Raw genomic sequence first — 27,008 nt, forward strand, 5'->3', positions numbered from 1 at the left:
TTTAAAAATGCAGCTTTCTGTATGTTGCCAAATGAAATTGTCCTTCATTTTTTTTTATGATCTCTGAAGCTGTCCAAGTGCACTTTCATTAACTATTTGCAGAAGTTTTACATCTTCCTAAGACATCCTATCATTATCCCAAAGACCCAATATAATACTCAATTGTTTTTTACACCAGTTCTTTAAAGACAAGAAAACAGTGCATTGAAGGACTCCCCAGTGACGCACTTGTATCATACTCCCCTTAGAAGGACCAGGGGTCGTGCTTCGCACAGGTAAACGCAGCTCTTGTGCAGTCCCATCCGCTCAGTGCAACTGAACAGAACTAAAGTGTTTATTGTCAGTCTGGGAGAAAGGTGTGATGGATTGCTCACGATTTCAGGGCAGTGCCAAGCAATCTCTAATGACCAGTACGAAGGCATACGCTGCCTAAAACACACTGCATAATCCCCTTTCTCTTCAGATCTAAGTCAGGAGAGGCTCAGTAGTAACAGGGTGGACTTTGCAGACACACAAGGCAGGGCTGGCCTGGCTGCTGCCGCAGTGCCTACGCTTGTTAGCCTGCTTGCTTTGCACAGCGCTCGCTCAGCACGCAAGGCCCCGAGCTTAATCTCTAGAACAGGCATGGAGGGGGCAGGTATTTACTTTAGCTTTCAGAGTTTACTAATATCATTATGCATATGGCTGAGGAAATACATTTGATTTTTCTATATTAGCAATGGTTATTGACACATGGGAGAAACCTTGTTTCCTTCTGAAAGAAATGGTAATAAAACTGCAAAAACTAAAATAAATACCACCATTCAGTGCCCGTTATACCTTTTATCATAAAAACTGTCTTAGTTTATAAAACCCTTTATTACATTTATTCATCTTCTGTGAGGGGCACTCGTGTGGAGCTCAGAGCACAACCTGTAGAACAGGATTCTTTCTGCTCCATTGGTCCGGTCCTGGAGATGAAATACAGGCTGTAGGCCTGGCAGCAGCAGCAGCACCTCTACCTGTGCTCATTTACTTTTTGATCTTCGCATTCACCCAGGGAGGCACAAGTTGCTCAGTTTAATGAGGCGTTTCCCCTAAGCACTGAAGGATGGCGAGAACAGCCTGCTTCTCACAGTGAGGACAAAAGCTGTTAACTTCCATTTCAGAAGCTGCACTAGACAGTTCCTTCTTTCAGAGGCCATTCTCTTCACAGAGAAGATAAGAAGTGCCTGAAGTCTAGCGTTGGGTTCTTGTCAGATGCACTCTGACTTAGCAGTGCTTTTAGTTGAGAGAAGTGTTTCTTTCTTTTGCTCCCATTCCTTGAGGAGCAAATGGGTGTTGACTGTCCAGATGTAGGTGTTCTGAAAGGAGAAAAAGACTACTGTCAATCACTGTCAAAGGACAAAATGTTCCTCCTGCTAAGAAGCACTGTGCCCAACATCTTGTGCTTTGTACACCACACTGCATTATAGCTCCGTTTGTGGACACTGGCTGTCCTCATAGTAATTTCCACTAACGACAACAAAAGCCTCATGGAATATCCAATTCTGGCACCATTTAGGAGGCACACTGGGTGGTTCTAGAATTACCCATATACCTGAAAGATAAACTAGAGGTAAAACGTTATCAGGCTGAATTTACACCTGACATCAGCATTCATGACAACTCTTACAACTGAAGACTGCATTCCTCTAAAGTGAAAGGCCCTGAGGGGGCACTGTTCCCCCTCCATGTCTTCCCCACTAGGGTGGCAGTGCCACAGGACAGGCACTAGGCTACTGGTGGTTTTGGATTGTGCCAGGTGTATAGGACACACTCCACAAACATCCACAGAATAATCAGCCATTCACCATCTAGTATGAGTTTGCATGTGGGTGCTGGGGATCTCAACTCAGTTGTGTCTACACAGCAAGGATCACCAACTGAACCTTTCCTCAGGACCCCTAAATGCAACTAAATTGCTTTAAATACACAAAAATTTTCTTTTATCCACAATTTACACAAAAAGTGAAAATTTATACCAAATATTGACTAAAATCAGTTATGTACAGAAAACTGGACTAGACATTTTAATCCAATATCATAAACTTCAAGCTCAATATAAAATTTCAATCATTAAACAAATAATCCTGTCCTGGCTAGATTTTGTTGTTTATGTTCAGGACACTGATCATATTCAGTTTCTTTAATAAGAAAATATTCTAAATTCTTCACACAGTAGCCGTGGACTGCACTCAAACTCATGACGATCATAATAATGAAGTAGTGAGGATTTCTAAAATGGAAACTTGGAGCCTCTGGCAAATCTTTATTCATCTAGATTTCAACAAGAATTTGTAACAGACAAAAGAGTAAAACCTTTTGGAAACACTGTGAGGGCTTCAGACAACACAGGGTAAACTGAGGCAACACAACAGACAGGCAGGTGTGGGGCTGGGAAGCCATGGTCACATATTTACCCAAGGCCATGGAGTTGGGGTTAAAGATGCTGGCCGAGCTGGGCTTCAGCCAGGTCGAGTGAGGGAAGCTCTGCTCTAGGCCTAACAAGGTTACCTGGCCCAGGACAGCAGCAGCAGCAAAGAGAAACTGACAACTACAGTGTAGAAGCTGCCAATCCCTCTGCCATTTTAGGTAAGGGTGGATAAAAGGACAGTTTGTTCAGAGTTAAGAGGCAGGAGGAAGGGAGCTGGAGAGATGGCTCAACAGTTAAGCGCACTGACTGCTCTTCCAGAGGTCCTGAGTTCAAATCCCAGCAATCACATGGTGGCTCACAACCATCTGTCATGGGATCTGATGCCCTCTTCTGGTGTGTCTGTGGACAGCTACAGTGTACTCACATAAAGACTTTAAAAAAAAAGAAACAGGAGGAAGGGAAGACTTAGAAGTTGGCTGTGGACGTACGTCAGGTGCTGGGAGACTGCATGGGAGCCATATGCACTGATGCAGAAGATGAGGATTGGAACTGTTAGACACCCCAGGGGCATGGGAGGAAAATGAGCCACGACCTGTAATCCATGGAGTACTCGGGAGTGCACACGAAACACACAGTTCATGTTTCAGCACAGCTAACAAATTAAAGTACCTGACAGTCGAGGAAGGGCTCCTGCCTTTGGAGCCATGCACACTCTGACTGATGTTTGCAGAGCCTGCAGCCGCTCTCTTTGGCGTCTTGGGGCTGGCTTTGCTTGCAGCACTGGCAGCGCGGCTGCTCCTCAGTGCTGACAGGAAGCTTCTACTCTTACCGTGGTGTCTCACCGTTCTGTTGCATGTTCTGCAGGTAATCAGCTACCACAAAAAAGAAGTTGGTCCCATGAGTTCTCTGGTATGTAACCCAATAAACTGTTTTCCTCAATTCCTACGTGAACATGACAGAGACAAGTTAGCACGGAGACTATCCTCTGGGAGCTTGCAATGTACCAGGAGGAATCAGATAAGACTAATTAAAAATAATTAAAACTGCCAACGGGAAGGTACTGGCTACGCATTCATATTTAAATACTTTAAAAAGACAATAGAGTTGGGAGTGGAGGAGACCCTAATCCTATAGAAAGAACTATAGGTAACTAAGGAATGTGGAAAGCAGGGGAAATAGTTTTCCCCAAGGGAGAGCACACCAATTGGCTATCCAATGCTAAACAGCTAGCCCTGAAAACATACAGATGGAGCAGGTTATAGTTAGGATATATATGTGTATATATATGTGTACAGATACACACAAACACAAACACAGACACACACACACACACACACACACACACACACACACACACACGTAAGCAAACAAAAAAGAAGCCATGAATTTGAAAGAGGAATGAGAGGTATCTGGGAGGTTTGGAGGGAGGAAATGGAGGGGAAAATGGTGCAATTACATTGTAATCTCAAAAATAAAATAATTTTAAAAAGATAATGCTCATTATGAAACTGATTTGAGTAGGAACTATGGATAGGAGGGCATTCACTAACATCTGGATGCTCTTTGTAACAGCAGAAGAGATTTGATTATTTTCTAACTGGTGAACTTTAGTTCTTTCCCCAATGAAACATGGCTGATCATGACATGATCACTTTGAATCCATAGTGACTCTAATGCTAGTCTAATAAAACCCTTCCGTTTCCATAAATATTTATTTTTATTTTATGTGTGTGATTGCTTGCATGAAAGTATATCCACCATACACAAGACTGGTCCCCTTGAAGAGGCCAGAAGGTACAGAAGGTGTGCTGGTTATGCCAATGGCTGCTGGGGACCGAGCAGGCAGCAAGTGCTTTAAGCTGCCGAGCCATCTCTGCAGCCCCAGTAGGATACAGTGGTAAGACGAGGTTCACTCCTCACCTAAATGCCTTTCTACATAGCCTATGTCTCAGCAGCATGTAAGCTAGTTAGGTGAGAGGCACTCAGATTTCAAACAAACAAAAATTCAAATAAAGAGCTGTGTGGCGATTTGAATGAGAATAGCCCACTTAGGCTCACAGGCTTGAACACCTGGTCCCCAGTTAGCATACCTGTTTGGGAAAGATTAGGAGGTTGGAGGAGGTGTGTAACTGGGGGCAGGCTTTGAGGTTTCAGAAGGTGACTCCCAGTGTCTCTTTCTCTGCCTCAAGGTTGTGGATCAAGACATGAGCCCTCAGCTGTGCCTTCCTTCACTTGGCCAACATAGACTCTGGCCCTGTGAAGCAGTAAGCCTAATTAAACACTTTGTTTTATAAGATGCTTTAGTCAGGGTGTCTGATCATAGCAACAGAAAAGTAACTACAGCACTCTGCAGAGATGAAGGCCTGCTGCCTTACAGGTTTTGGAAAAAGGCTATGTACAGATGAGGGTAAGTCAGTAAAATAGGGCTGGAGAGATGGCTCAGAGGTTAAGAGCACTGACTGCTCTTCCAGAGGTCCTGAGTTCAATTCCCAGCAACCACATAGTGGCTTACAACCATCTATAAACAGGTCTGGTGCCCTCTTCTGGCCTGCAGGCATACATGCAGACAGAAAGCTGTATGATGTATACATAATAAATAAATAAATGTTTAAAAAAAAAGTCAGTAAAACATCCCCCATGAGCCTTTCTTTCAGGTAATCTCTAACTAAAATACAGTAGAGTAAAATAAACTTCAGCAAAGTAAACCGTCAGAACACAGTAAATCTTCCTATAGGAACATTTCCCACGGTTGGAAATATATTTCCAATATATTGCACTGTTTTCTAGTAAGTTCCTGTGGCAGGAAGCTCATAGGCTGAGGTAGCCTAGGCTACCTGGTGGGTTTAAGGCCAGTCTGGGGTATAGCAAGACCCTATCTCAATGCCTGCATGCACTTGAGTAGGCATACAAGGCATACAGGATAGAAAATATATTTGATATAGGTCTCCATTTAGTAAACCTTTGAGAATTGTTTTTTTATTCCATTTTATACACTAAACACTTGCTGGGTGGACAGGTCCTACATGTTGACCCTGGGGCCTCACACACAAGGCTGGTGTGGAGGAAAGTATCTGTTACTGAGGAAACGATGGAGTGATGACTCAGCTTGTGAGTTCCACTGCTAAACAAGGAATTCTCAAAACTAACAATGAGGTGAGAGCAGGTAGGAGCATCAATCCTTGGTTTTGGGAGGAAATTATCAGAATTAGCCAGTGGGATAGTGCACATGTTTAATCCCAGCACTGGGGAGGCAGAGGCAGGCTGACCCTGATTTCAAGACCAGTCTGGTCTACAAAGCAAGTTCTAAGACAGCCAGGGCTTTGAGAAGCCCTGTCTTAAAATAAAATGAAATTAAACTATACCCTTGGTGAGCCACTATCACAGAAACATGGTGTGTGCACTCAGACAGTCCAAATGTATGACTAGAACTTTGTTCTGGTCAGGCTGATGCTCCCCTAAGGGGAAGGACAGATCTGCAGCCTTACCAGCACACTTGCGGAGTCTCTGTACTTTCTCAACAGCTTTGCTTCTTTAAAACTGAGTGTATCATTTCTTGCTTCTCGATTAAGAAGTTTCTGTATCTTCGGTGTCAATCTGGCTTTGGGTTTGAGGCGCACTCTAGAATTATCCAGAACCAACAATTGGAAGCAGTGTGGACATGTTTCCTGAAAAGTGCTGTTATCCTCTACAAATAAATAAATAAATAAAATTCAGTTTGCAACTCAGAATATTGTTACCTCAAACAACCGGTATCATAAGTGGGGAAAAAGAAAAACATACTGATATCAGAGTCTCTTAAAGCAAATTTCAGATATGAAAGTTATAAAAGCAAACTGGCAGTTATGTACTTTACAGAATTCTCTGGTTTCCCCCACCCACTCCTTCAACAGTAGAGAGGCGGGTGGGCCACGGGCCTTTACTTCTTTGCTCATTTAATACTTAGTTATCAGTACGTTTACCACAGAGCAGTCTGTCTGTGATTTGCTGGTACAAGGTGGACCAAGGAGGAGAGGTGTTGTTAAGGTGTCAAGAAATAGCTTCAAGGTAAAGACAAGATCATTGTTTACTAAGGTGAGACCTAGTTGTTAAAAAAGGAGAGGTGAGGACAGGAAGGTCTCAGAATATTGTGTCCAGCCCCAAGACTGAATGAAAAAAATGTCATCTATGAACCGAGTTCTGGAACACCACGACGTTTGGATCTTGGAAAATTAGGAAAACCAACAAAGTACACTGAGGTACAGGAGTAAAAGGTAGATGCCTGGAAAACAGGCGGGAACTACTGAAACCCTGACCAATGTGGTGCTGTTGAGTTGGTTCAGGGGGTCAAGGCACTTCTACTAAGCTAGATAGGTAACCTGAGTTCCATCCACAGGAAGTCAGAATACTTCCCAAACGATTCCCAAAAGTTGTTCTCTGCCCTCCAGACATTCTCTCCAGACCCACTAGCTTGGGCACACAAACACAAAAATACGTGTGGGCTAGAGATGACTCAGCAGTTATTGCTGGCTGCTCTTCCAGAGGACGCAGGTTCAATATCCAGGACCCTGTTTGAGCATCTCACAGTTGTCTGTACAACTAGGGGATTCCATCACCCTCTTCTGGTCACCAGGCTCCCAAGTGATGCAGACATGAGGCAACATTTATACACTTCATAGAATAAATTTTAAAATAAAAGCTGACCGAGGGGCAGGGGAGATGGCTTAGGGGTAAGGAGTATTTGTTGCTCTTTGCAGAGAGTCAGGATTAATTCCAAGCACCCACGGTTTTAAGTGCGGTTCCAGGGGATTCGTCGCCCTCTTCTGGTTTCCGCGGCATCAGGCACGCACCTGGTGCCCAGACAAACAAACAGGCAAAGCACCAAAACACTTTTAAAAACAAAGACTGACTAATGTGTCTAATGCTAAGGATTAAGACATATTAAAGAATTTAGGGTTTTCGTGCAACTGAGAAGCCTAGGACATTTTTTTTCAATGAGTCAAATCGATCACCCTTCTCTTTTGGACCACTGGGGTGACAAGGGCCGAAGCCTCCGCAGGCGGCGTTCTCCTACCGTGTGTCGAACTGTAGGCCCACCTGTAAAAGAGAAAGGGGCGTGAGGCCGCAGCACCGCGGCCGCCAGCCCGCCCGCCCGCCCATCTTCCGCCCCTCTTACAGGAGGTAGCGGGCCTGGCCGGGGCAGCTTCCCACCAGACCCCGAGCAGCCGCTTCAATATAATACTTCTGCCGCATTGCTCCAGAGCACAGTCGCCCAAACACTGCGATAGAACGCCACGCCGGAAGTCGGCTTTCTCAGTGTAACCATCCTAGGCCTCTGCCCTCAAATTCCCTCCGGAAACACGCATTCGCGACACAGGAGTTCCGGTCTCCTCCGTATTGTGTCTGGAGTTCGAGATCATCTCTGGCTTATGACCTGGGTCTTGTCGTCTTATTCCCGTCCCTGTCCCCACCCCTCGCCACAACATCTAGAGCTAAGTTCTTGTACCCGGAATGGTGACAGGCTCCGGAGCCCAGGGCTCCACCGGCAACACTGACTTCCTTCCTCTTCTAACCATCAGGTCAAGATTTTCCGGGTAATCAAGGTTAACCAATTAATTATCATCCAGATGTTTTACTTTCTAGTTTGGTTTGATGTGGATGAGTGTTTTGCCTGCTTATGCATATGTGACTCACTTGGATGCAGTGCGTGCAGTTCCCTTGGAACTGGAATTACAAATAGTTGTGAGCTGCCATGTGGGTGTTGGGATCCTCTGCAAGAACACTCAACGGGTGTTTGTTTCTTTGTTTTGTTTTTGTTTTTCGAGACAGTGTTTTGCGTTCTCTGTGTAGCAAGTTTCAGGCTGTCCTGAGCTCGGAGAGATTCGTCTGCCTCTGGAGTTCTGGGATTAAAGGTGTGTGTTATCACAACCAGGCTCAATCAGTGCTCTTAAATTCTAAGCCACCAAGTGTCATTAATAACTGAGCCATCTCTCCAGCCCCATTGTAATTTATTTCACACACATTTTTTTTTATTTATTTATTTTATGTATGTGAATACACTGTCGCTGTCTTCAGACACACCAGAAGAGGGCATCAGATCCCATTACAGATGGTTGTGAGCCACCACGTGGTTGCTGGGAATTGAACTCAGGACCTCTGGAAGAGCAGCCAGTGCTCTTAACCCGCTGAGCCATCTCTCCAGCCCTCACACACATTTTTAAATGAATGCACGTTACAAATTTAATTCTTTGAGACAGTCTGTCTACATAACTATGGCTGTCCTGGAACTGGCCATATAGACCAGGCTGGCCTCCAACTCACGGAGATCTGCCTGCCTCAACTTCCTGAATGCTGGTATTAAAGACAAATTCACCATGCCAGGCGCACACACACACACTCTTTGTGATTATTATTATTATTATTATTTTGGTTCTTTTTTTCGGAGCTGGGGACCGAACCCAGGGCCTTGCGCTTCCTAGGCAAGCGCTCTACCACTGAGCTAAATCCCCAACCCCAAGGGTGGAGCATTTCTTTTTTTTTTTTTTTTTTTTTTTTCGGAGCTGGGGACCGAACCCAGGGCCTTGCGCTTGCCCCTAGGCAAGCTCTACCACTGAGCCAAATCCCCAACCCGTGATTATTTTTGTAAAGTAGAGCATCTGATATTTTTTCAAGATGAACAGCAAGTTATTTACCACAGACCCTGGCCTTACTCATTGAAATAAAATAGGAAACAATTTGAGCATTATACCCAGGTATCTTTTTCTTTTCCTTCCTTCTCTCTTTCTTTTTAACTCAAGACATGGTCTCTCTGTGTGTCTGTATATCTCTGGCTGACCTGTAACTACAAACAGGTTAGCCTTGAACTCAGGGATTCTCCTGTCTCTACCACCCAAATGCTGGGACTGAAGCTGTGCGCTGCCACACCCCGCCCAGGCGCTTTCCTTAACATAATTTATATCGCTAGCTCATTAATCCTCATGATGAGCCTTGAGCATAAAAGCACTATCACTTCATCTTGATGAAATGGCTTTTTTTTTTCATTCTTTTTTGAGGTCGAGTCACACCGCGTAGTCCAGGATAGTCCCAAAGTAACTATGTAAGCCAGGCTGTCCTTGATTTTACCCTGTTGCCACAGCCTGAGATTATATTTAAGTGTGAGCGACCAGATTACATCTGTTTCCAGACTCGTTGATCTGTTTCACCAACTCATAAAGCAAAGAAGGGAAATACACGCTTCTTTTGCACCAGACAGCCCTTTACCGGCCCCTTGTCTCTCCTCTGAGAGACACTCGTGTATTCAGATGCCTCCTCAGCGCTTTGCTTGAGTTGTTTCTCATTTTCAAAGTGGCAAAGTTGCCGAAATAACGCTCCTGATTTTCCACACAGAACTGCCCAGATGCCCGGTCTACTTCCAGCCTCGGATCCCAGCCCACTCCTGACTCCTCTTTCCACTACTTGCCACTGCTCTGCCCTCAGGTTAAAAGCTCCCCCCACGAGCCACAAAGTCCATGACTCTGCACCACTAGGCCCAGCATTTCCTCAGAGGGTTAACTCACATATTGTGAGTCAGGAAAAAATAAAACCCAAAAATAAAAATATGGCTTCTCCAGAGATGTCCTTGGTTCTCTGGCCAAAAATGCCAGAAGGAAACCAATTTTTTGTTTTGCTTTATTTTGTTTGTTTGTTGTTGTTGTTGTTTTTCCGAGACAGGGTTTCTCTGTGTAGCCCCGGCAGTCCTGGAACTGGCTTTGCAGACCAGCAATTCACAGCCATCTGTAACTTCAGGTCCAGGAGATCTGATGCCCTCTTTTGGACTCCTTGGGTACCAGGCATGCATATAAGGCACGGACAAGCACGTAGGTGACACACTCCTATATTAAAAAATTAACGTAAAGTAAGGTGGAGAAATGACTCTAAAGACTAAGATGAGTTGCTTTGTTTTATTATGACATATAAAACGGAACACGGTACAATAAAATAAACTGCTTAAAGGAAGGGCCGGGTCCAAAACCTATGTAGAGGGAAGATTCTTAAGCTGAGCTGGCAGCGGAGAGGCAAACCATTCAGCTTCACTTGCAGTGCAGTTCCCAACAGTCACCAGCAGAGGGAAAAGTAGTTTTATTTCGCGTGGATCTCCGCGCGGCGCAAATTCTCTCACTAAAGAGAAGCAACGGAGAGCACCCGGGAGACCCTGGTTTATGGGCGGGTAAACTGGGCTGGAGGAGTCACTCGGACCGCCCAGGCCCCGCTAGGTCAGTGTACAGAGTCTCGGCAGCTCCCCTTAAATGAAATGAGATGGATAACTTGGTTGGGTCGCCTTGCTGACCGCCCAGCCCCGGACTTCTTTGCTGCCGAGCAAAACCTTCTCTCGATCGGGAGGACCCGGGAGGTGAGTCTAGGTGCAATCAAGGAAGCTCAAGCCCGGGTCCTAGTGCAATCCTGGGGGCCCGAGGTCCGAATGCAAACCAGGTAAGCGTCCTCTGGGGTCCGAGCGCGATCCAGGCGAGAATCCTGGTTCGAACGCGATCCTGGCAAGCTCGCGCCAGCTTCACGGAGCATCCCTGGTGCCCAGTCCCTCCGCCCCGAATAGTGGCCAGGGCTGGGCGGTCAGTCCGAGGGTAGAAGGATCCCGGCAGGAAGGCACAGATCCTGGAAAGGTCCTTCTACCAAGGGGCTGAGGCATGAACAGTAAAAATATTCACTCTAGTAAACCGGGCAGTGCGAGGACTGGGGAACGGCTATTTTATTAGAATGGACGCGAAGAATTACGTCGGCTGGACTGTGGCGAGCAGTGACGGAGCCTGGGTCAAGGAGCTGCGGAAAGGGAGAAACAGAGCGGCTCCAGGGACGTTTCCAGACCCAGGGGATGGGAGCAGAAACTGACTTAGATTGCACACAGGAAGCAAAGAACGGAAACACGCAGCGGGGTGGGAGGTTAGACCTGGAGGCAGCGGGCTGGATCGGCACCTCCGCCAGCGCCGGGCAGCGGAGCCGGAGTCCGCGCGGTCCGGAATCCACCTGTTACCACCGACGCTTTAAGCATCCGGCCGGGCAGCAGAAACCGCGGCGGGGCGCGCAGGCAACAGGTCTGCTCCGGGCGGGACGGAGAGGGAAGGCGAGGAGCTCTGTGGGATTTGGAGGCCGGCCGCCAGGTGCTGTGTTTCTGTGCCCCGAGGAATTTCTAAAATATCATTAGTGTTAAAAAATTAGACGTCAGGACCCCAGGGTCTTGCCAAAGCGGCGCAATGAGTAATTTGTTTACACGAAGTCTCGGTAATACTATGCGCAGCAGCCATACCTCCTTAATTATATTTAAATATATTCAGAAAGGGCCCATTTGTTTCTTGATAGCTAAGTGCTCCTTGAAAATAGATAAGGCCAATAAAACATTTCAATAACTTGAAATATATGCAGAAGTTTTGCCAAACTTTACAGGCAAACGAGTAAAATAATAGCAGAGCCAAGTTCGGCTTTTTCAAAAGAAATCTTGTTCAGGGCAGCGGGCCTTTCCCTTGTGCTTGAGGATAGAGGGGCTACGTGTCATGGCAGACTCATTCCTGTGTGCCCCGCTTTCATCTGCGACACCCAGCTTGCTTCTCTTGTTTGACTTGGCAGCTGTGGGGTCCCCCGTGCACACCCGCTCTTGCTTCAGCCGTCTGCCTGCTGTGTGAATTTGGAAGAAGTTACTCAGATGGTGGCGGTAGAGGTCAGGGCTGGGAGTGGGTTGTCAGTGAGAAAGCCCTGGGATGTGGGAGTGGGTTTGATTATCACGCTTGACTTTTCCGTGCTGTTTCTCCCTAAAAGGTGCCATACTGGGAGCCCCTGAAGCTCCGTTGTGACTGAAAGGTCATAAGGAAGTCTCTCCTCATGTAATAGGTATATGAAAGTATAAAGGTGCTGCCTTGTATATATATATATATATATATGTCCTATAACCCCGGCGTTCCTCAAACCTTAACTTAGGATGTGATTTACAGTAATGAAATTCACAATCAGGATTAGAGCTAATATGTATTATAAATATCACTCATGTAGACCAGGCTAGCCTTGAACTTTCTATATAGCTGAGGATGGTCTTGTGTGTGTGTGTGTGTGTGTGTGTGTGAGAGAGAGAGAGAGAGAGAGAGAGAGAGAGAGAGAGAGAGAGAGAGAGAGAGAGAGAGAGAGCAGGTGCATCCATCAGTGAATGTGGAGACCAGAGGTTGATGTCAGACTGTCGTCCTCAATCCCTTCTTCACAGTATTTTCTTTAAAGATTTATTTATTTTATGTGTAGGAGTTCGTGTTGCCTATTTATGTTTGTCTGTGCACATGTATACCCGGTGCCCAAGGAGTCCAAAAGAGGACATCGAGTCCCCTGGACCTGGAATTACAGGTGATTATGAGCTGCTCTGTAGTGCTGGGAGGTCAAACCTGGATCTTCTGGGAGAGCAGCCAGTGCTCTTAACCACTAAGGCAACTCTCCACTCTTTTCTTTCCCTCCCTCCTCCCCCCTTCCTTCCTTCCTTCCTTCCTTCCTTCCTTCCTTCCTTCCTTCCTTTGGTTTTTCAAGGCAGGGGTTCTCTGTGTAGTCCTGGCTGGGCTCAAACTCACAGAAATCCACCTGCCTCTGCCTCCCAAGTGCTGGGATTAAAGGTGTGCACCCCCACTGCCGGCACGCTTCCTTTCTCGAGTCGAACACTGAGCTATTTCATCTTGGCCAGCAGACCAGAGAGTCCTGGATGCATGTCTCTGCCCCCACACCACACACTCGGGAACTCTGGTGCACACCACAGCACCTAGTTGTACTGGTTCTCTGTGAGTTTTACATCATGTACCCCAATCTCACTCACCTCCCCCTCCCCTCGTGTCCACCCTTAACCCACGCAACCTCCCCCTCCCCCAACAAACCACACACACACCACACACACACACACACACACACACACACACACACACACACACCAAAGCATAGAAAACATCCCATCCTGGAAGCTGTAGTGTGTCCCACAATATACCCCTCTGTCCACACGTCTTCCCATGCAAACATTCATTGCAATGAGTCATTCGAGGTCTCTGGCTTCTGTGACACCATCAATACTGGATCCTCACTGGGCCTCCTCCCAGTTATCCTGTTGTTGCCCTGTGTCGTGGAGATCCTGCAGCTTTGGGTCAGTAGGATGAGCCTGACCCTTTCACTTGACCCAACAGTTGACAGATGATTTAGATTTTTGGCCTGGGCCAATTCGAAGCCCTGAATCTAGGCCTTGGTAGTGTCTGAGCTGGTCAGCCTCCTGGATCTCACATCACCAGGGTGAGCTCACCAGCACTGGTCTGGCTAAGCCACCCGTGCTATCAAAGGCCTTGCTGGGCCTTTCAAAGCATTCGGTTTGTCAAAGGGGAGAGGCACAGTAGACCTCCAGAGCCATGTCCACTGTACTGCCCAGTTGAGGCTTGGGACCCACTCTCCCAAGTAGTGCAGCCCGCCAAGGGCTGGGCCAGCTCCCCTGCTCCCACACCCTTGGGGCTGGCTCACTTGTACCTGCAGCATCACAGCCAGCTCCACGTGTTGTCCAGGCGACAGCACCCCGTTTTACTGTGGGTGCTGGGGATGCTCATGTTTGCACAGCAGCCGCTCTCAACCACTGAGCCATCTCTCCAGCTCACCTTATTTTGAAGACAGGGTCTCTTGTAGCTCAGGTTAGACCTCAAATTCTGTATATTGTTAGGGAGAATGGCTTGATGATCCTACATCCTGCCTTCACCTCCTGGGAGCTGAGATTACAGTTGAGCAGCACCATGCCCAGGAGCTGAGGTGCTGAGGCTTTCAAACCTGGGGCTTCTTGTAAGGTAGGTAAACACTCTGTCACCCGAACACCCCAGGCCCTTGGTACGGTCTTCTCACACTGGGAAAGGCTGCAGTGTAGGCCATCTGTGTAATTCCTTCTGTTGGCTGTCTGCATGTACATCGGAGCGTGCCGTTCTCCCTATAATGTCAGGTGAGCCTGGGAAGAGTTGTACCTGGTGTGTCAGATCCTCTGCTGAGGGAACCTTCCTCCTTCTCTCTCCCTCTCTCCTTTCCTCGGTGTGTGGTGTGTGTGTTCTCATCACCCAGGTTACCTCATGGATGAAGTTCCAGCCACCACACCTACATCCCAGGCAGGGGTAAAGAGAAACAAAGCAGAAAAGTCTGTGCACCTGGGCTGCTTGTAATTATTGTCTGCAAGAACAGCTGCCAATAATCCCTGTCGGCACAGGTCACTTTTCCTATCAAGAAGTAGAGTGTATTTTTCACTTACTTAAGTCAGAGCTGATTCTATGACCTGCTTTTTTTTTAAATAAAGAGTTGTTAGTTGTTTGTTGTTTGTGTATTTTGAGACAGGGTCTCTCTACATAGCCTTGGCTGTTCTGGAACTCATTACATAGTCCACTGTGTCTCACTTTGGCCAACAGGATGCTTTGAAAGGCCCAACAAGGCCTTGCTGTTTCTTGTTCCCTTTGTGGGATCTAGCTGTTTAAAGCCTTAGCCTAGTCCTGTGGATAGCGGTGATGACAGAGGCCTAACCTTGGTTCTCCAGCTTCTCCGGCTGCCCTTGCTGAGGCATCGGTCTTGGTGCCCCAGCCCCAGTAGCTTCCCATAGGACGTAAGACCCACCTGGCTTTGGCCTCCCGTGCCATCCTCAGGCTTCTTCCCTGGCACATGGCATGCCCACAGCTCCAGCCACAGTGCCTGGCCACCTCGCTCCTGTTCCCAGCCGGTGCTCAGGACAAGCTTTGTGTCATCTGGCCTTGGTCACGACCCCACCTGCATTGTCTGCACGGCCCTCTGCAGCCAGGTGTGGCAGGAGATGAAGCTCTGTGAGTTTTGATGATAATGGGGCTGTGGGAGGGCCAGCCGTAGGCTCCCTTGAGGAGTGTGGTGAACGTAGTCACCGAGGTTTTATGAGTATGCCTGAGCAGGGAGGATGTCTTGGTGGTGTGGTAGACGTGTTCTTGAGCTTCAAGAGAACTGGATAAGCCTTTTCCTGGCCACATGCCCTGAGTGTGTATTGTTGCCTCAGTTTCCACATTTGTAAAATGAGGCTTCCAGGACCCATGTCAGAGGGCTACAGTGAGATCAATAGACAGGGTGTATAGTATTTTCTCAGCAATAGGGGCCGTCCCCTTATTGTTTTTATTTCACCTTGTGTAAGCAGTTGAGTGTGTTGGTTGTAGAATCAGTATTACTTGAACAGTTAGCTGTCCCTCTTCCTTAAGGGCCATTGGAGGTTAGTGGCTGCTGGGGCAGGAGAGGAGTTTTTACCAGTGGTGTAAATTGCCCATGTCCCTGTGAGTGATTCCACTATGCTCATGGAAGCAACCCTAGTTAGACAAACCGTTTTCCCCCTTCTTCCACCACCAACAGCAATAAAAGAGACCTGGAAGTGGGAGGGGCGATGTGACGGTCGGTGCTAATTATCACCCTGACAATCTAGACTCACTTGGGACGTGAGCCTTCAGGAGTCTGTTCTCTTTCCACCCTGTTGAACTCAGGGGTCTGAGTAGACCGTCAGACTTGGCGGCAAGTTCCTCCATCGAGTGAACCGTCTCACTTTCCCAGGAGCCATCTTTCTTGTGTGTGGTCCCTGGCTGGGATGCCGGGTGGCAGAAATGGAGATTGGAAGCTGAGCATTCAGCATCCTCCGCTTCCTAACTGTGGATGTGATTTGAGCCGTTGCTTCAGCGTTTGCTGCTTTGGCCAGAAGGAGCCTTTCTCCCTTAAGGTGCCTCTGTCGGGGTGTTTTATCATAGCAGCAGGAGAAGCAGCTTAATCAGGGGCTTACTGGGCAGAGTGAGGGATTCAGCGGGAGTGAGAGGGGGAAACGGGTAATGGGTATGACCAAGATATATTTTATACATTTACGAAGCTGTCAAAGGATAGATCGAAACCCTTTAAAGAGGGATGTGCATGAGTGTGGGCTGTGTGTGGGTATGTGCACTTGAGCACAGATACCCGTAGAGGCCAGAAGAGAGCATCAGATCCCTGGAGCTGGAGTTGTAGGTGGCTGTGAGCTGCTCAATGTGCCAATAAGGGTGTTGGGAACCGAACTCAGATTCTGTGGAAGAACAATATGTGTTCTTAACTACTGAGCCATCTCTCCAGCCCTAAAAATGTTGGTGAAAGCTTTAGCTATCAATCCAAAGACATTCCTCAATAGACATTCATTATAAAATTGAGAGTTCTTTTCTACTGAAGTTATTGCCACTGTTACTACACTTAACAAACTAAAATACTGTAAATATTATTTTTTAAATTAGTTTTTTAAGAGCTGGGCATGTGACTCACACCTGTAATCCCAGCATTTGGGAGGTAGATCTCTGAGTTTTAGGCCAGCCTGGTCTACAGAGTGAGTTCCAGGACTTCCCAGGGCTATATAGAGAAATCCTTTCTGAAATAATAATAAATAATAATAATAATAATAATAATAATAATAATAATAATAAACAAAAAACATGAAAATTATTTGGTCATGTCATCCTCTCCTTCTGTGTCCCAAGTATTCTCTGTCTAGGGTGGGAGTGGAAGTTGGGAATAGGCCTGAGGCCTGAACAGGTCATGTGGCCACTCTATGCCTCTCTTGGCTATGGAGACTGCTTGGACCAGAGTAGCCTGAGAGAAGACTCTGAGAATGGGAGCTCTGAACAACACATTTTCAATTTGATCTGGCTGGGTCTTAGTCCTAGGTGTAAGACACCCCCCTCACCCCCCATGTGTGTGTGTGTGTTTGCGTGTGTGTGTTTGTGTGTGTGTGTTTACATGTGTGTGTGTTTACATGTGTGTGTGTGTGTGTGTGTTTGCGTGTGTGTTTGTGTGTGTGTGTGTGTGTGTGTGTTGGTTCTCTCCTTCCACCTTAAGGATCCTGAAGGTGAAGCTCATGTCTTCAGACGTCTTGCCCCTCCCCCATTGCATATTTAATACCTACAATAGGGTCATTTTTTTTTCCCTGTGTAAACTGAGAGGCTTGGGCTCCACTGACTGGAAAACTAAGCACCTCTCTCAGATCCATCTCAGTGGCCTCTCACAACTGCCCAGGAGCGAAAGAACGCTCTGAAATACATTTTTCTGAGGCCTACACACGTTGTCTGGCAGCCTCAGGGTCTGGCGGCACCTACAGGGATTGACTCTGAAGCACGGTCATCCTTCAGAAAATGTGTATCTTGGCAGCCGTAGTCCAAGGAATTCCTTGCCTTTGGCTCAGCCTGGAGTCTTTCCTTCTGCGCCCTGTTCCTCTGTGGCTTCTCGGTCCTTGGCAGGTAACAGTCAGTGACTTCAGCGAAGGTCGGGACCTGCTGGGGTCCTGATGACACGTTTTCCCTGTGGTGTTTGTTCTTCAGTGAGGATGCCTTCTTCTAGTTTATAACTTAGTGTTCTGCTGCTGTGAAGAGACGCCCCGACCATGGCGACTCTTACAAAAGACAGCCTGCAGTTAATGCTGGCTCATGGCTTCAGAGGTTAGGTTCATTATCATCATGGTGGGGAGCACGGCAGCAGGCAGGCAGACATGGTGCTGGAGCAGCTCTGATCCAAGAGTTGTCCATCCGGACCCGGAGGTAGCAGGAAGAGAGAGGTCCACCAGCCTAGCCTGGGCATCTGAAACCTCACAGCCCAGTTACATATTTCCCTCACTGACCATCCTCAGTAGTGTCACTCCCTGATGACCTAACATTCACATTTACAAGCCTATGGGGGCCACTCCTATTCTAGCAGAGGCTCTACTGCATGTGGTTTATGTGGAGATGGAGAATGGGGGCGGGTACGGGAGTGATGGGGGTTGGGAGATTCGGGGGAAGGTTTTCCTGTTGGGCTGTGCGGAGGACCCAGGGCAGAACGGCTCTCAAAGCCTTCTGCAGGTTTCTCATCAGCTCGTGGTGCCCATTGCTTGTAGCATCTCATTAGTTTGCACTTTGGGCCGCTGTGGAGGGATCATGTGGTGATGTGAAAAGGCTCAGCGGAAGCCAAGGGTGGAGCTGCTAGCCCAGCTCACAAGGACCTGCCCCAGAGAAGGGTAGATCGGAAGGGTAGATCGGATGGCTGTGGCCACACAGCTGAGCGGGTGGCCTTCGGACCAGTCTCCTAGCTATGAGAACTCAGGCAAATAGCCAATCAGCACGTTCAGGTAATGGGGTTAAGTTATCGTCAAACTTACCTTGGGGCAAGGTTAGCTATGATTATACAAGGTCTTCCTATAGCAATCAATCGTGTGCAGCTTGCCGCATTTCTTCCATGGTTCTGGAGGGGAATGTGGTGTCCCCTGGCAACACGTGCTCATGGAACCCGCTTTCTCTCTCCCACTGCATTATCAGGAGCTTAGCAGTCCTGCCGAGAGCCCACCCCACGCTATCCCCTGCTCTTGTCCCCTGCTTCTCCACCCCTTCGCCCTGTGTGTAGAGCCTGTACTACCTCACTGTCCCTGCTGCCGCTGGCAGGCTATGCTTCCTTTGAAAATCTCACTGCTGCCCACCGTGCTTTCTTGCGAGTGCTGATGTGAGCGTTTCTCTGCCAGGATCGGTGACATTCGAACACTGCCAGCACTTAGATTAATGTTGACATTTTTGGTGTCGCTTGAAATACAGATAAGCTGAAGTGTGGTTCTGCTAATGTCAGCATTTAAGGGCCTAAACTTTACAAAGTGGCTGCCAGGGAAAAGCCTCTTCTCTTTTTCAGATAGTAAGATAACATCTTTTTCTTGGTTGGAAGGATGTGCCCAGCTAACTGTGTAAGTATCCCAACTAAACCTTATTATTGACGTTTGGTTCATGGTACATCGGCCTTTTTCCTGGATAATTGTCTTAGTTACTGTCTATTGCTGTGAAGAGACGCGATGACCAAGGCAACTCTTATTTAAAACAACAACAACAACAACCCAGGCAAACATTTAATGGGATGCTTATAATTTCAGAGGGTTAGCCCATGATCATCATGACAGGAATAGACAGGAATAGACAGGCATAAGAGCGTTACGTCCTGACCTTCAGGCACAGGGGTGCAGGGGGATTGGACCTGATAGGGGCTTCTAAAACCTCAAAGTCCACCCACAGTGATACAAGGCCACACCTTGTCCAGTAAAGCCACACCTCCTAATCCTTCTCAAACAGTTCAACTAACCGAGGACAAAGCTTTCAAATACATGAGCCTATAGGGGCCAGCCTCATTCAAACCACGACAATAATTAATTCTTATTTGAGTTGCCCACAAATATAGGCCGGTCTCTTAAGCTTCCATGACCCTTACAAGGTTTCTTGAATCCTCTGAGGAGCAAGCAGTGTGAGAGTTGAGAACAATGCATGAATGATTTGACAAGTCAATCAACACTTCATAAAGTAGTCTGCGTAGCTTATTGGGTCAATCTTGAGAATAACCCCTCTCACAGTCAGCATTTCCAGAGTTTATCACCTGAGATGGTGTGTGTGTGTGTGTGTGTGTACATGTTCATATGTATGTACAAGTGTTCAAGTGTATGTATGTTCACGTGTGTTCATTTGTTTGCACATACATGTCCATGTATGTGCACATGTATTTATGTATATGCACATGTGTGAATGCATGCATACATATATGCATACACACATGTATATATCAGGCGTCTTTCTCCACTGCTGTCCTTATTTTTTGAAATAGCGTCTCTGTGGGAACTTGGAGTCCATTTATTCAGTTAGGCTGGCTGGCCAGCAAGTCCCACGCCCCCTCCTGTCTCCGCCTCTCACACTGGGATGACAGGTATGTGCCACTGCGCTCTACATTTTCTGTGTCTGCTGGAGACTCAGACTTAGGTCCTCATGCTTACGTAGCGAGCCCTGTAGATAACCATCTCCCTAGCCTGCTTCTGTTCTATGGTTGCTCAACGATTCAGAGGATACGTGGCATTTTAGTTGCCTCCCTCTGGCTTCCATTATGAGAAATACACTCACATATGCAGCCTTGAGCTTAGACCCGGGTTTTATGGCACACCTGTTTGGGCTCTAGTTATGCTGGGTCGGGGTTCTGGGTTCTTGGTTCTCTCTCTACGTCTCTGGTTCTATTCTGTATTGCAGTAAAACATAAAAAGGTCGAGACCAGTTCCCACCCATGCCGGGGCAGTCACCCTCGCTAGTTCCAGCTCCAGCCGGTCACTGGAACCAGCGTTAATTTATCTCAGCAGCTCCATGCTGCCCCCAGTACTCTGACCAGGCGGGTCACTGCCACACCAGTTCTGTACAGAGACCGCCAATCTTGAGGCTCTCCTACTGTGAACTCTGCTCCCAGAGTCCACAGCATCCACCCCCTGGTCCCAGAGGCAGCTACCCTCTCGTAACTCTGCCGCTGCTCTGTTTACATTCCCCAAATCCACCCCCTAATAGTTATGGCACAAACGCCAACAACCTGTTAAAATCAAGACTCAACAAACTGCGACCCCACAACCAGATTTACATGTTAAATTCTCAACCCATAATACATCCACGCAATAAACGTACAACCAATTGATAAGGATGTAAACCAATTCAAGACCGCCCGGATCTGGGTCATCTTTCTCCATCTCCATCTTCCTTCTCCTTCTCTCCCCTCTTACAAAAGCTTTGTCCCCGACTTATTTTTTTTTTTTTTACTGTCCAATCATGGCCTTGACTTAACTTGTGCCAGCCTTTACCTGTATATAGACATCAACCTACAATTCTGTGCTAGCCTTCCCTCAGGCTGGAAGCTAGCTGCCTCTGATCATGACCCTGTGTGTTCTGCACGGGCCATTCTCTCTGTAGGGATTTATCCCTGGACCAAATACCACAATAAAACGAGCAGAGATGCCTCGATTGAACTAGACAGGTCAGGCTCAGGTGAAGCGGGGACACCACAATGGTCGTTGCATACATAGCTCAGTGCTCCACAGTTGGGTGAGCAGGGTAGGAGGCAGGCCTGTCATCCCCTCCTCCAAGAGAGAAGAAGAAGACGACTATTCCCAGTGTACTCCTCCAAGGCTGTGTGCAGCTAGGATTCCATCTAGGTTATCCGGAAGTCCTCACTCTGCCAGGATTCCAGGAAGAACGAGCCTCATGATTCTTCCAGAATCTCTCTCTCTCTCTCTCTCTCTCTCTCTCTCTCTCTCTCTCTTTGTGTGTGTGTGTAAAGCTTCTTGCATACATTCTTTGCATATTCTTACCCTAGAGCTTGTGGCCCACCAACCACCCACAGTCCCTTGAGATCTGCACTCCAGGGTGTTTAGAGGTAGGAGATGAGTTGGGCATGGAGGTGCACGCCTTGAGTCCTGGCACTTGGAATGTGGTGGAGGAAGGTTAGCTCAGTCTAAACTACAGGAAACCCTGTTGCAAAACAAGCTGGTACTGAGGATGTGGCTGAGTCTGCAGGTTGTCTTTTTATCATGCCAGAGACCTCCTGGAGGCAGGAGGATCAGGGGGAATTCAAGGTCAACCCGTCTCACTTCCAGCCCACCTGGAACAACAGTTGGATCTTGGCTCTTTCTCTGGTTAGCAAGATGGCCCGTGAGCAAAGTGCTTTCTGCCAAGCCTGGTGACCTGAGTTTGATACCCTCTCACTTCCACAAGTGTATGTGACCGTGTCCCTCTCCTCGCACCTCATACAGTTCTGAAAAGAGCTGCTGTTGAAGTCTTTTTTCGTCTATTGACTATTCCAGTTTGTTTTAGAAAATAACCTTTTTCCGATGGACAGTGGTGGCTCACACCTTTAATCCCAGCGCTCGGGGGGGGGGGGAAGCAGAGGTAGATGAATTTCTGAGTTCGAGGCCAGCCACATCTACAGAGTGAGTTCCAGGACAGCCAGGGCTACACATAGAAACTCTGCCTCAAAAAACAAAACAAATGAACAAACAAACAAAAAAACAAAACAAAACACAAAACAGAAAACAAAAACAACCCCCCACAAACAACTAAACAAACAACCTCCCAAAACAAAGCACCCCCCTTTTTTCTTCCTCACTCCCCGACGCCCCCCAGGGTTTTCTTATATCCCTTTATGGGTAGTCGGGGACCATCAGACTTCCTAGGGAAGGGGACCCTGGAAATGCACATTTGACACACACACTCAGCACACCTGTGCCTCACCACTGGACACAGAAACTGTCAGGAAAACCCTCTTCTTGTTTCTTAGGGGTTGAAGCTGTGGCAGAAGGCCTGGGTTCAGGTAGCACACTGCAGTGGCCTAGTGCTTCTGGTAGAGGCAGCTGCAGTTTGCATCCAGACTGGAGTCCTGCTGGAGTTCTGCCTCCCACATCCCCAGACTCCATTTTGCAAAGATTTTCTTTTCATTGTCTTTTCCATCTGTTTTCACAGTACACAGGTCCCTTCCCACCTCAGGACTGTTTCCTTTACCTCCACCACCCTGTCCCCACTGGAGAGAAGGGGAGCTCTTCTAAGGGGGCCCTACCCTTGCAGAGCACCATGATGCCTGTGGGGTATGCTTTCTGAGTTCCCTTTTCAGACTGAAGCTTTGGCAATGAGCTCCAATACCCAAGTCCTGGCATTAGGAAGAAAACACAGTCCGGGAAGGAAGAATGGACGTGCTGACCGGTGAGGGGACACCCCAAGAGCTTGTCCACTGCTGTGAGGACACAGTGTCTCCATCACCCCGGAGTTGAGAACTTGATGATTATCCTTATAAGGAAAACCAGGCCAAGGAGGCCCAGGCTTTTTCGGCACTGGGGCAGGTGCTGGGAGCATCAGGAGGGTAGCACCTTCTCAGGAATTTCTGCTGACAGATTAGCACATCTTCCTGTCGGTGCCACTGCTGCGTTTGTTGGGCCCAGTGTGCTTTTGGTGACAGCACAAGGTAAGTGAGGGCACCTAGATTGGACACTGCTGGACATCAGTGAGTGTGGACCGCCTGTCTGGGGTTGGGGTGGGGAATGAGGGGCAATGAGCTCACTGGAGGGGTGCTCCAGGGAGGACCAAACTAGGAACAAGGCTACCAAGGGCAGGCCAGGGCTGCAGAAGCAGCTCAGACAGAGGGATGACCTGGAGGGATGCTAGGCTCTGAGGATTGTCTTGTCATTAGCCTCAGGCAGGGAGACACAGCCCAGCACTGCTTCGGTTCCAGCCATGGGATCCCACGCCTCTCAGGTAAAGCTGCATACTAGACTACACTGGAAACAAATTTCAGGATGAACCAGGGCGAGCCAAGTAGCGAGTTTATTAGGTAGAGAAACGCATATTTCTGATTGATACCCAGGGTAGAGAAGAGGAGAGAGAGGGGAGAAGGGGAAACGGGGGGGGGGGAATACAGAGAGAGAAAGAGTTAAGGAAAGGACAGGGTACACCCAGGGCTTGGCTGTGGGCTTTTTAGAAACAATTATGTAGCTTTTAAGTCACGTTACTCAAAGAATGTAATTTGTGAAAAGACTGAAAGGTTAAGCAGAGCTTAGGTTTTAAGTTTAAAAATTAAGTAGACCTATCCGAGCTAGTTCTGACTCCTTTAAGGGTTTTTCTTTGTGAAGTGGTTCTTTGAAGTGCATCGCTTGGGTTTGGGGAGAGAAAGGAGTGCTAAGGTGGTAACACTCAAGGTCACGACCACCCTGGCCTTAAGCTCTGTGGTTCATTCGTTGCTTTGAACATCTTTGCTTAAAAATAGGCTTGGCAACCGGGATGCTGGGGCTGGAGGCTGTCCAAGCTCTGCGGTGTGGTGAAGTTTCCGACTCGCAGCCAGTTCTAGAGCGAGGGGTTTCTTTACCTTCCTGTGTCTCCTTAGCTCGTCTACCCTGCTTGGCCAGGCAGCCCTGGGTTCATTTGCCTGGGACATGTACAGAGACCGGGCAGAGGCTCCAGTTCTTGGGCCCAGCCTGTTGGCTAGGATGTGGGACAGAAGCGCTGACTTGTGAACACCGAACGTGGTGGGGTTTGCAGACTCTAGGCACACGGGCAGCTGTTCCGAGTCCTTATTCTGGTTTTAGGTTTCACTTGCCGATGAAGAAAGGGCAGGGCTGCAAACCCAGGCAGCGCAGAAGCCGTGAGGGCAGCTGCACACCACCGCATAGTTTCTGCTTTGCACAAAGGCCTAGAGGGGCAAGTAAGGGTGAGTCCAGGCAAGGTTCTTCACCCAAGTTGTATGTATCCCTTATCAGAGGTCTGGGTATATGCAAGAGAGAGTCCTCATTATAATTCATGTCTCTATGTGATATGGGTTAGTGGCAGCCCTAAGGACAGTCACCCAGAGGCTCTTCCCTACAGGGCAAGTCCTCTCTTCTACCTGGGGCCCAATGTCCTGCTGGGCTCACAGCTCTCCCGGCCTTAGTGAGTGTGGGCTGACCCACTTGGGCATTCTTGGGTATCTCTACTGCTCTCTCTTCTGCCAGGCATAGGGAATCACTCTTTGGTTTTTTCTTTTGTGTTGCGTTTCGAGATAGCATTTCTCTGTGTAGCTCTGGCTGCCATGGAACTTGCTCCAGGCTGGCCTTGAACTCACACAGACCTGCCTGCCTCTGTCTCCCAAGTGTACCATCACCGGGTGGTGACACCACTCTTAAATTTTATTTCATTTTATATGTGTGGATGTCTCTACTAACTGGGGACAAGCGATCAGACATATGCATTTATGGGGACATTCTCCTTCAAACCATCACGGCTGGCCTTTCATTACCCTGGTCCATTAGTTAGATGAGAACTGACATCTTTGGATGTGAAGTTTCCTTCTTAGAGCCAAAGCGCAGTCTCCTCTGTCCCATTCTCCTTCCTGCCATCAGGAGTTTTTCACTTAGGTTCAGATGTTTCTAACCTCCTACCCCTCCACATTTCCCTTCATTCCTTACTGCTGTCTATGGGTGGGATTTTCTCTTGCCTTGCGTCCCCTGACGTATGAAGGCTATCGCTTCGAAAGGTTTGCATTATCTCCTTCCGCTCTGATGGTGACTTTGTAGAGCTAAACACTTTTTGTAGGTGTGAGCTCATGTCATCTGCAGATAGCATAAACTGATTTCCTCTTTTGCCCTTCTCTAAGCCAGGCTCTACATGCTTTCACTAATCTGTATGTGATGGCTATGCCCTGCCACAGAGCACTGAGCTATAGTCTAGAGGAGAGCATCCCTTCCTGTTCCTTATCGCAATAGATGCTGGCAACGGAAAACCGAGCCCCATCGTGGTCACAGCCCGGGTGGTGTATTCCTGTTGCATAGGGAATGAAAAAATATTTACTCCTCTACATTTTGGACTAATAACCTAAGACCTTCATTTTGAACTAGCAGGTCTCTTTATTGCACATGACTCTGTGACATTAGATTATGGAGAGCTGCTACAGAGTGTACACTGGAGCACCAGATCTGCCACAACTTCTTCAGCACGGATCGTTACACTTTAAAAGAGTTTTGTTTATTTAACTGAATAAATAAAATGTTACATTTCAGTACAATACTCTGGAAAAAAACGTGACAGCTACATCTAATAAAGCAATGCAGTGTAATACGAGTATATTTTAGTGTACATACATAGATATATAATGAATACATACATACATACATACATACACACACACACACACACACACACACACACACACACATACCCTAAATACGTGCTAGAACAGTGTAGTGGTTTGAATATGCTTGGCCCAGGGAGTGGCACTATTAGGACGTGTGTCACTGTTGGATTAGGTGTGGCCATGTTGGAGGGAGTGTGTCACTGTGGGGGTGGGCTTTGAGACCCTCCTTGTAGCTGCCTAAGAGTCTTCAGTCTTCTCCTCTTTGCCTTTGGAACTAAGATGTAGAACCCTCAGCTCCTCCAGAGCCATGTCGGCTTTGATGCTGCCATGTTCCCACCATGATGATAATGGACTGACACTCTGAACTGTAAGCCAGCCCCAACTAAACGTTGTCCTTTATAAGAGTTGCCTTGGTCATGGTGTCTGTTCACAGCAGTGAAACACTAACTAAGGCAAATGGTAATAAAAGCTTTATTCATAGTGTCAGAAAAGCACAATTTTCAACACACTGGTATATATTTAAACAGCAAAACAGTCCTGAATATTCAGTACCTATGTGTCACTCTGTAGATGACTCTCCCAGGCATGAGTGGGAGGAACTGAACACACTACGTACCGCAGGGATTAGCAGTAGTGGAGACAGGGTCAGTGGGCAGGGAATGAAGTCACCCTCTGGAACAGAGTAAGAATAGTTTATTGACTGGACTCCGAGAAGACAGCAGGCTGCCCAGTAATTTTACCTGAGGCTTAGGGTAATGGGCTAGAGGAAAGTGAGTGGGAGTGTGTCTGCATTTCTGTTCAGTTTCCTGACATGTAGTTTGTGCCACGTGAAGGGAGACGCTACAACTGGCTAGTGTTCAGCTCTATGAAGTTAGTGTGAGCCACGGTGCATTTCCAGGTCTGCAGTCTGTGCTGTGCAAGTAAGAGCCACACGAATATGGGCAGCCCTGGTTGATCAAAGTTCAGCCTTAGTTAGTGGGTCCTGGGCTGTGTGTGTGGGGGGCTGTTACTCTGGGGGATCAGGTGACAGTGGTCACGGCTAGCAGTTGGAGATGTCTGGACCAAGCTTCTAAAGATGCTGTAACAGGGCCTGTTCCATTTTCTGGTCTTGTACTAATGACCCTTTCCCTCCACACTCACTATCTGTATTCATTAATCAGTGACCCCGGTAGTCAAAGGTGTCAGTGGTTGTGAAGAGTGGCTGAGG

The 27,008-nt window shown here is 47.7% G+C and overlaps 1 protein-coding gene across 2 annotated transcripts; it reads right to left on the minus strand.

The window, feature by feature from the left end:
- Positions 1 to 204: 204 nt before the first annotated feature.
- Positions 205 to 7,699, minus strand: C15H18orf21 (chromosome 15 C18orf21 homolog). 2 transcript variants are annotated; one of them, XM_032885755.1, is made up of 5 exons: positions 7,548 to 7,699; positions 7,446 to 7,468; positions 5,881 to 6,080; positions 3,065 to 3,267; positions 205 to 1,343 (listed from the first exon to the last, which is right to left on the minus strand). In XM_032885755.1, exons 1-5 carry the CDS (start codon positions 7,622 to 7,624, stop codon positions 1,190 to 1,192), a joined length of 657 nt encoding a protein of 218 aa, XP_032741646.1. In that variant the 5' UTR covers positions 7,625 to 7,699; the 3' UTR covers positions 205 to 1,189. The 2 variants fall into 2 exon arrangements, with proteins under 2 accessions (XP_032741646.1, XP_032741647.1); XM_032885756.1 differs by lacking the exon at positions 3,065 to 3,267 and having other exon boundaries at positions 7,548 to 7,693.
- Positions 7,700 to 27,008: the final 19,309 nt, after the last annotated feature.

The sequence above is a fragment of the Rattus rattus genome, chromosome 15 (genome assembly GCF_011064425.1).
Source record: "Rattus rattus isolate New Zealand chromosome 15, Rrattus_CSIRO_v1, whole genome shotgun sequence".
NCBI classification, from domain to species: domain Eukaryota; kingdom Metazoa; phylum Chordata; class Mammalia; order Rodentia; family Muridae; genus Rattus; species Rattus rattus.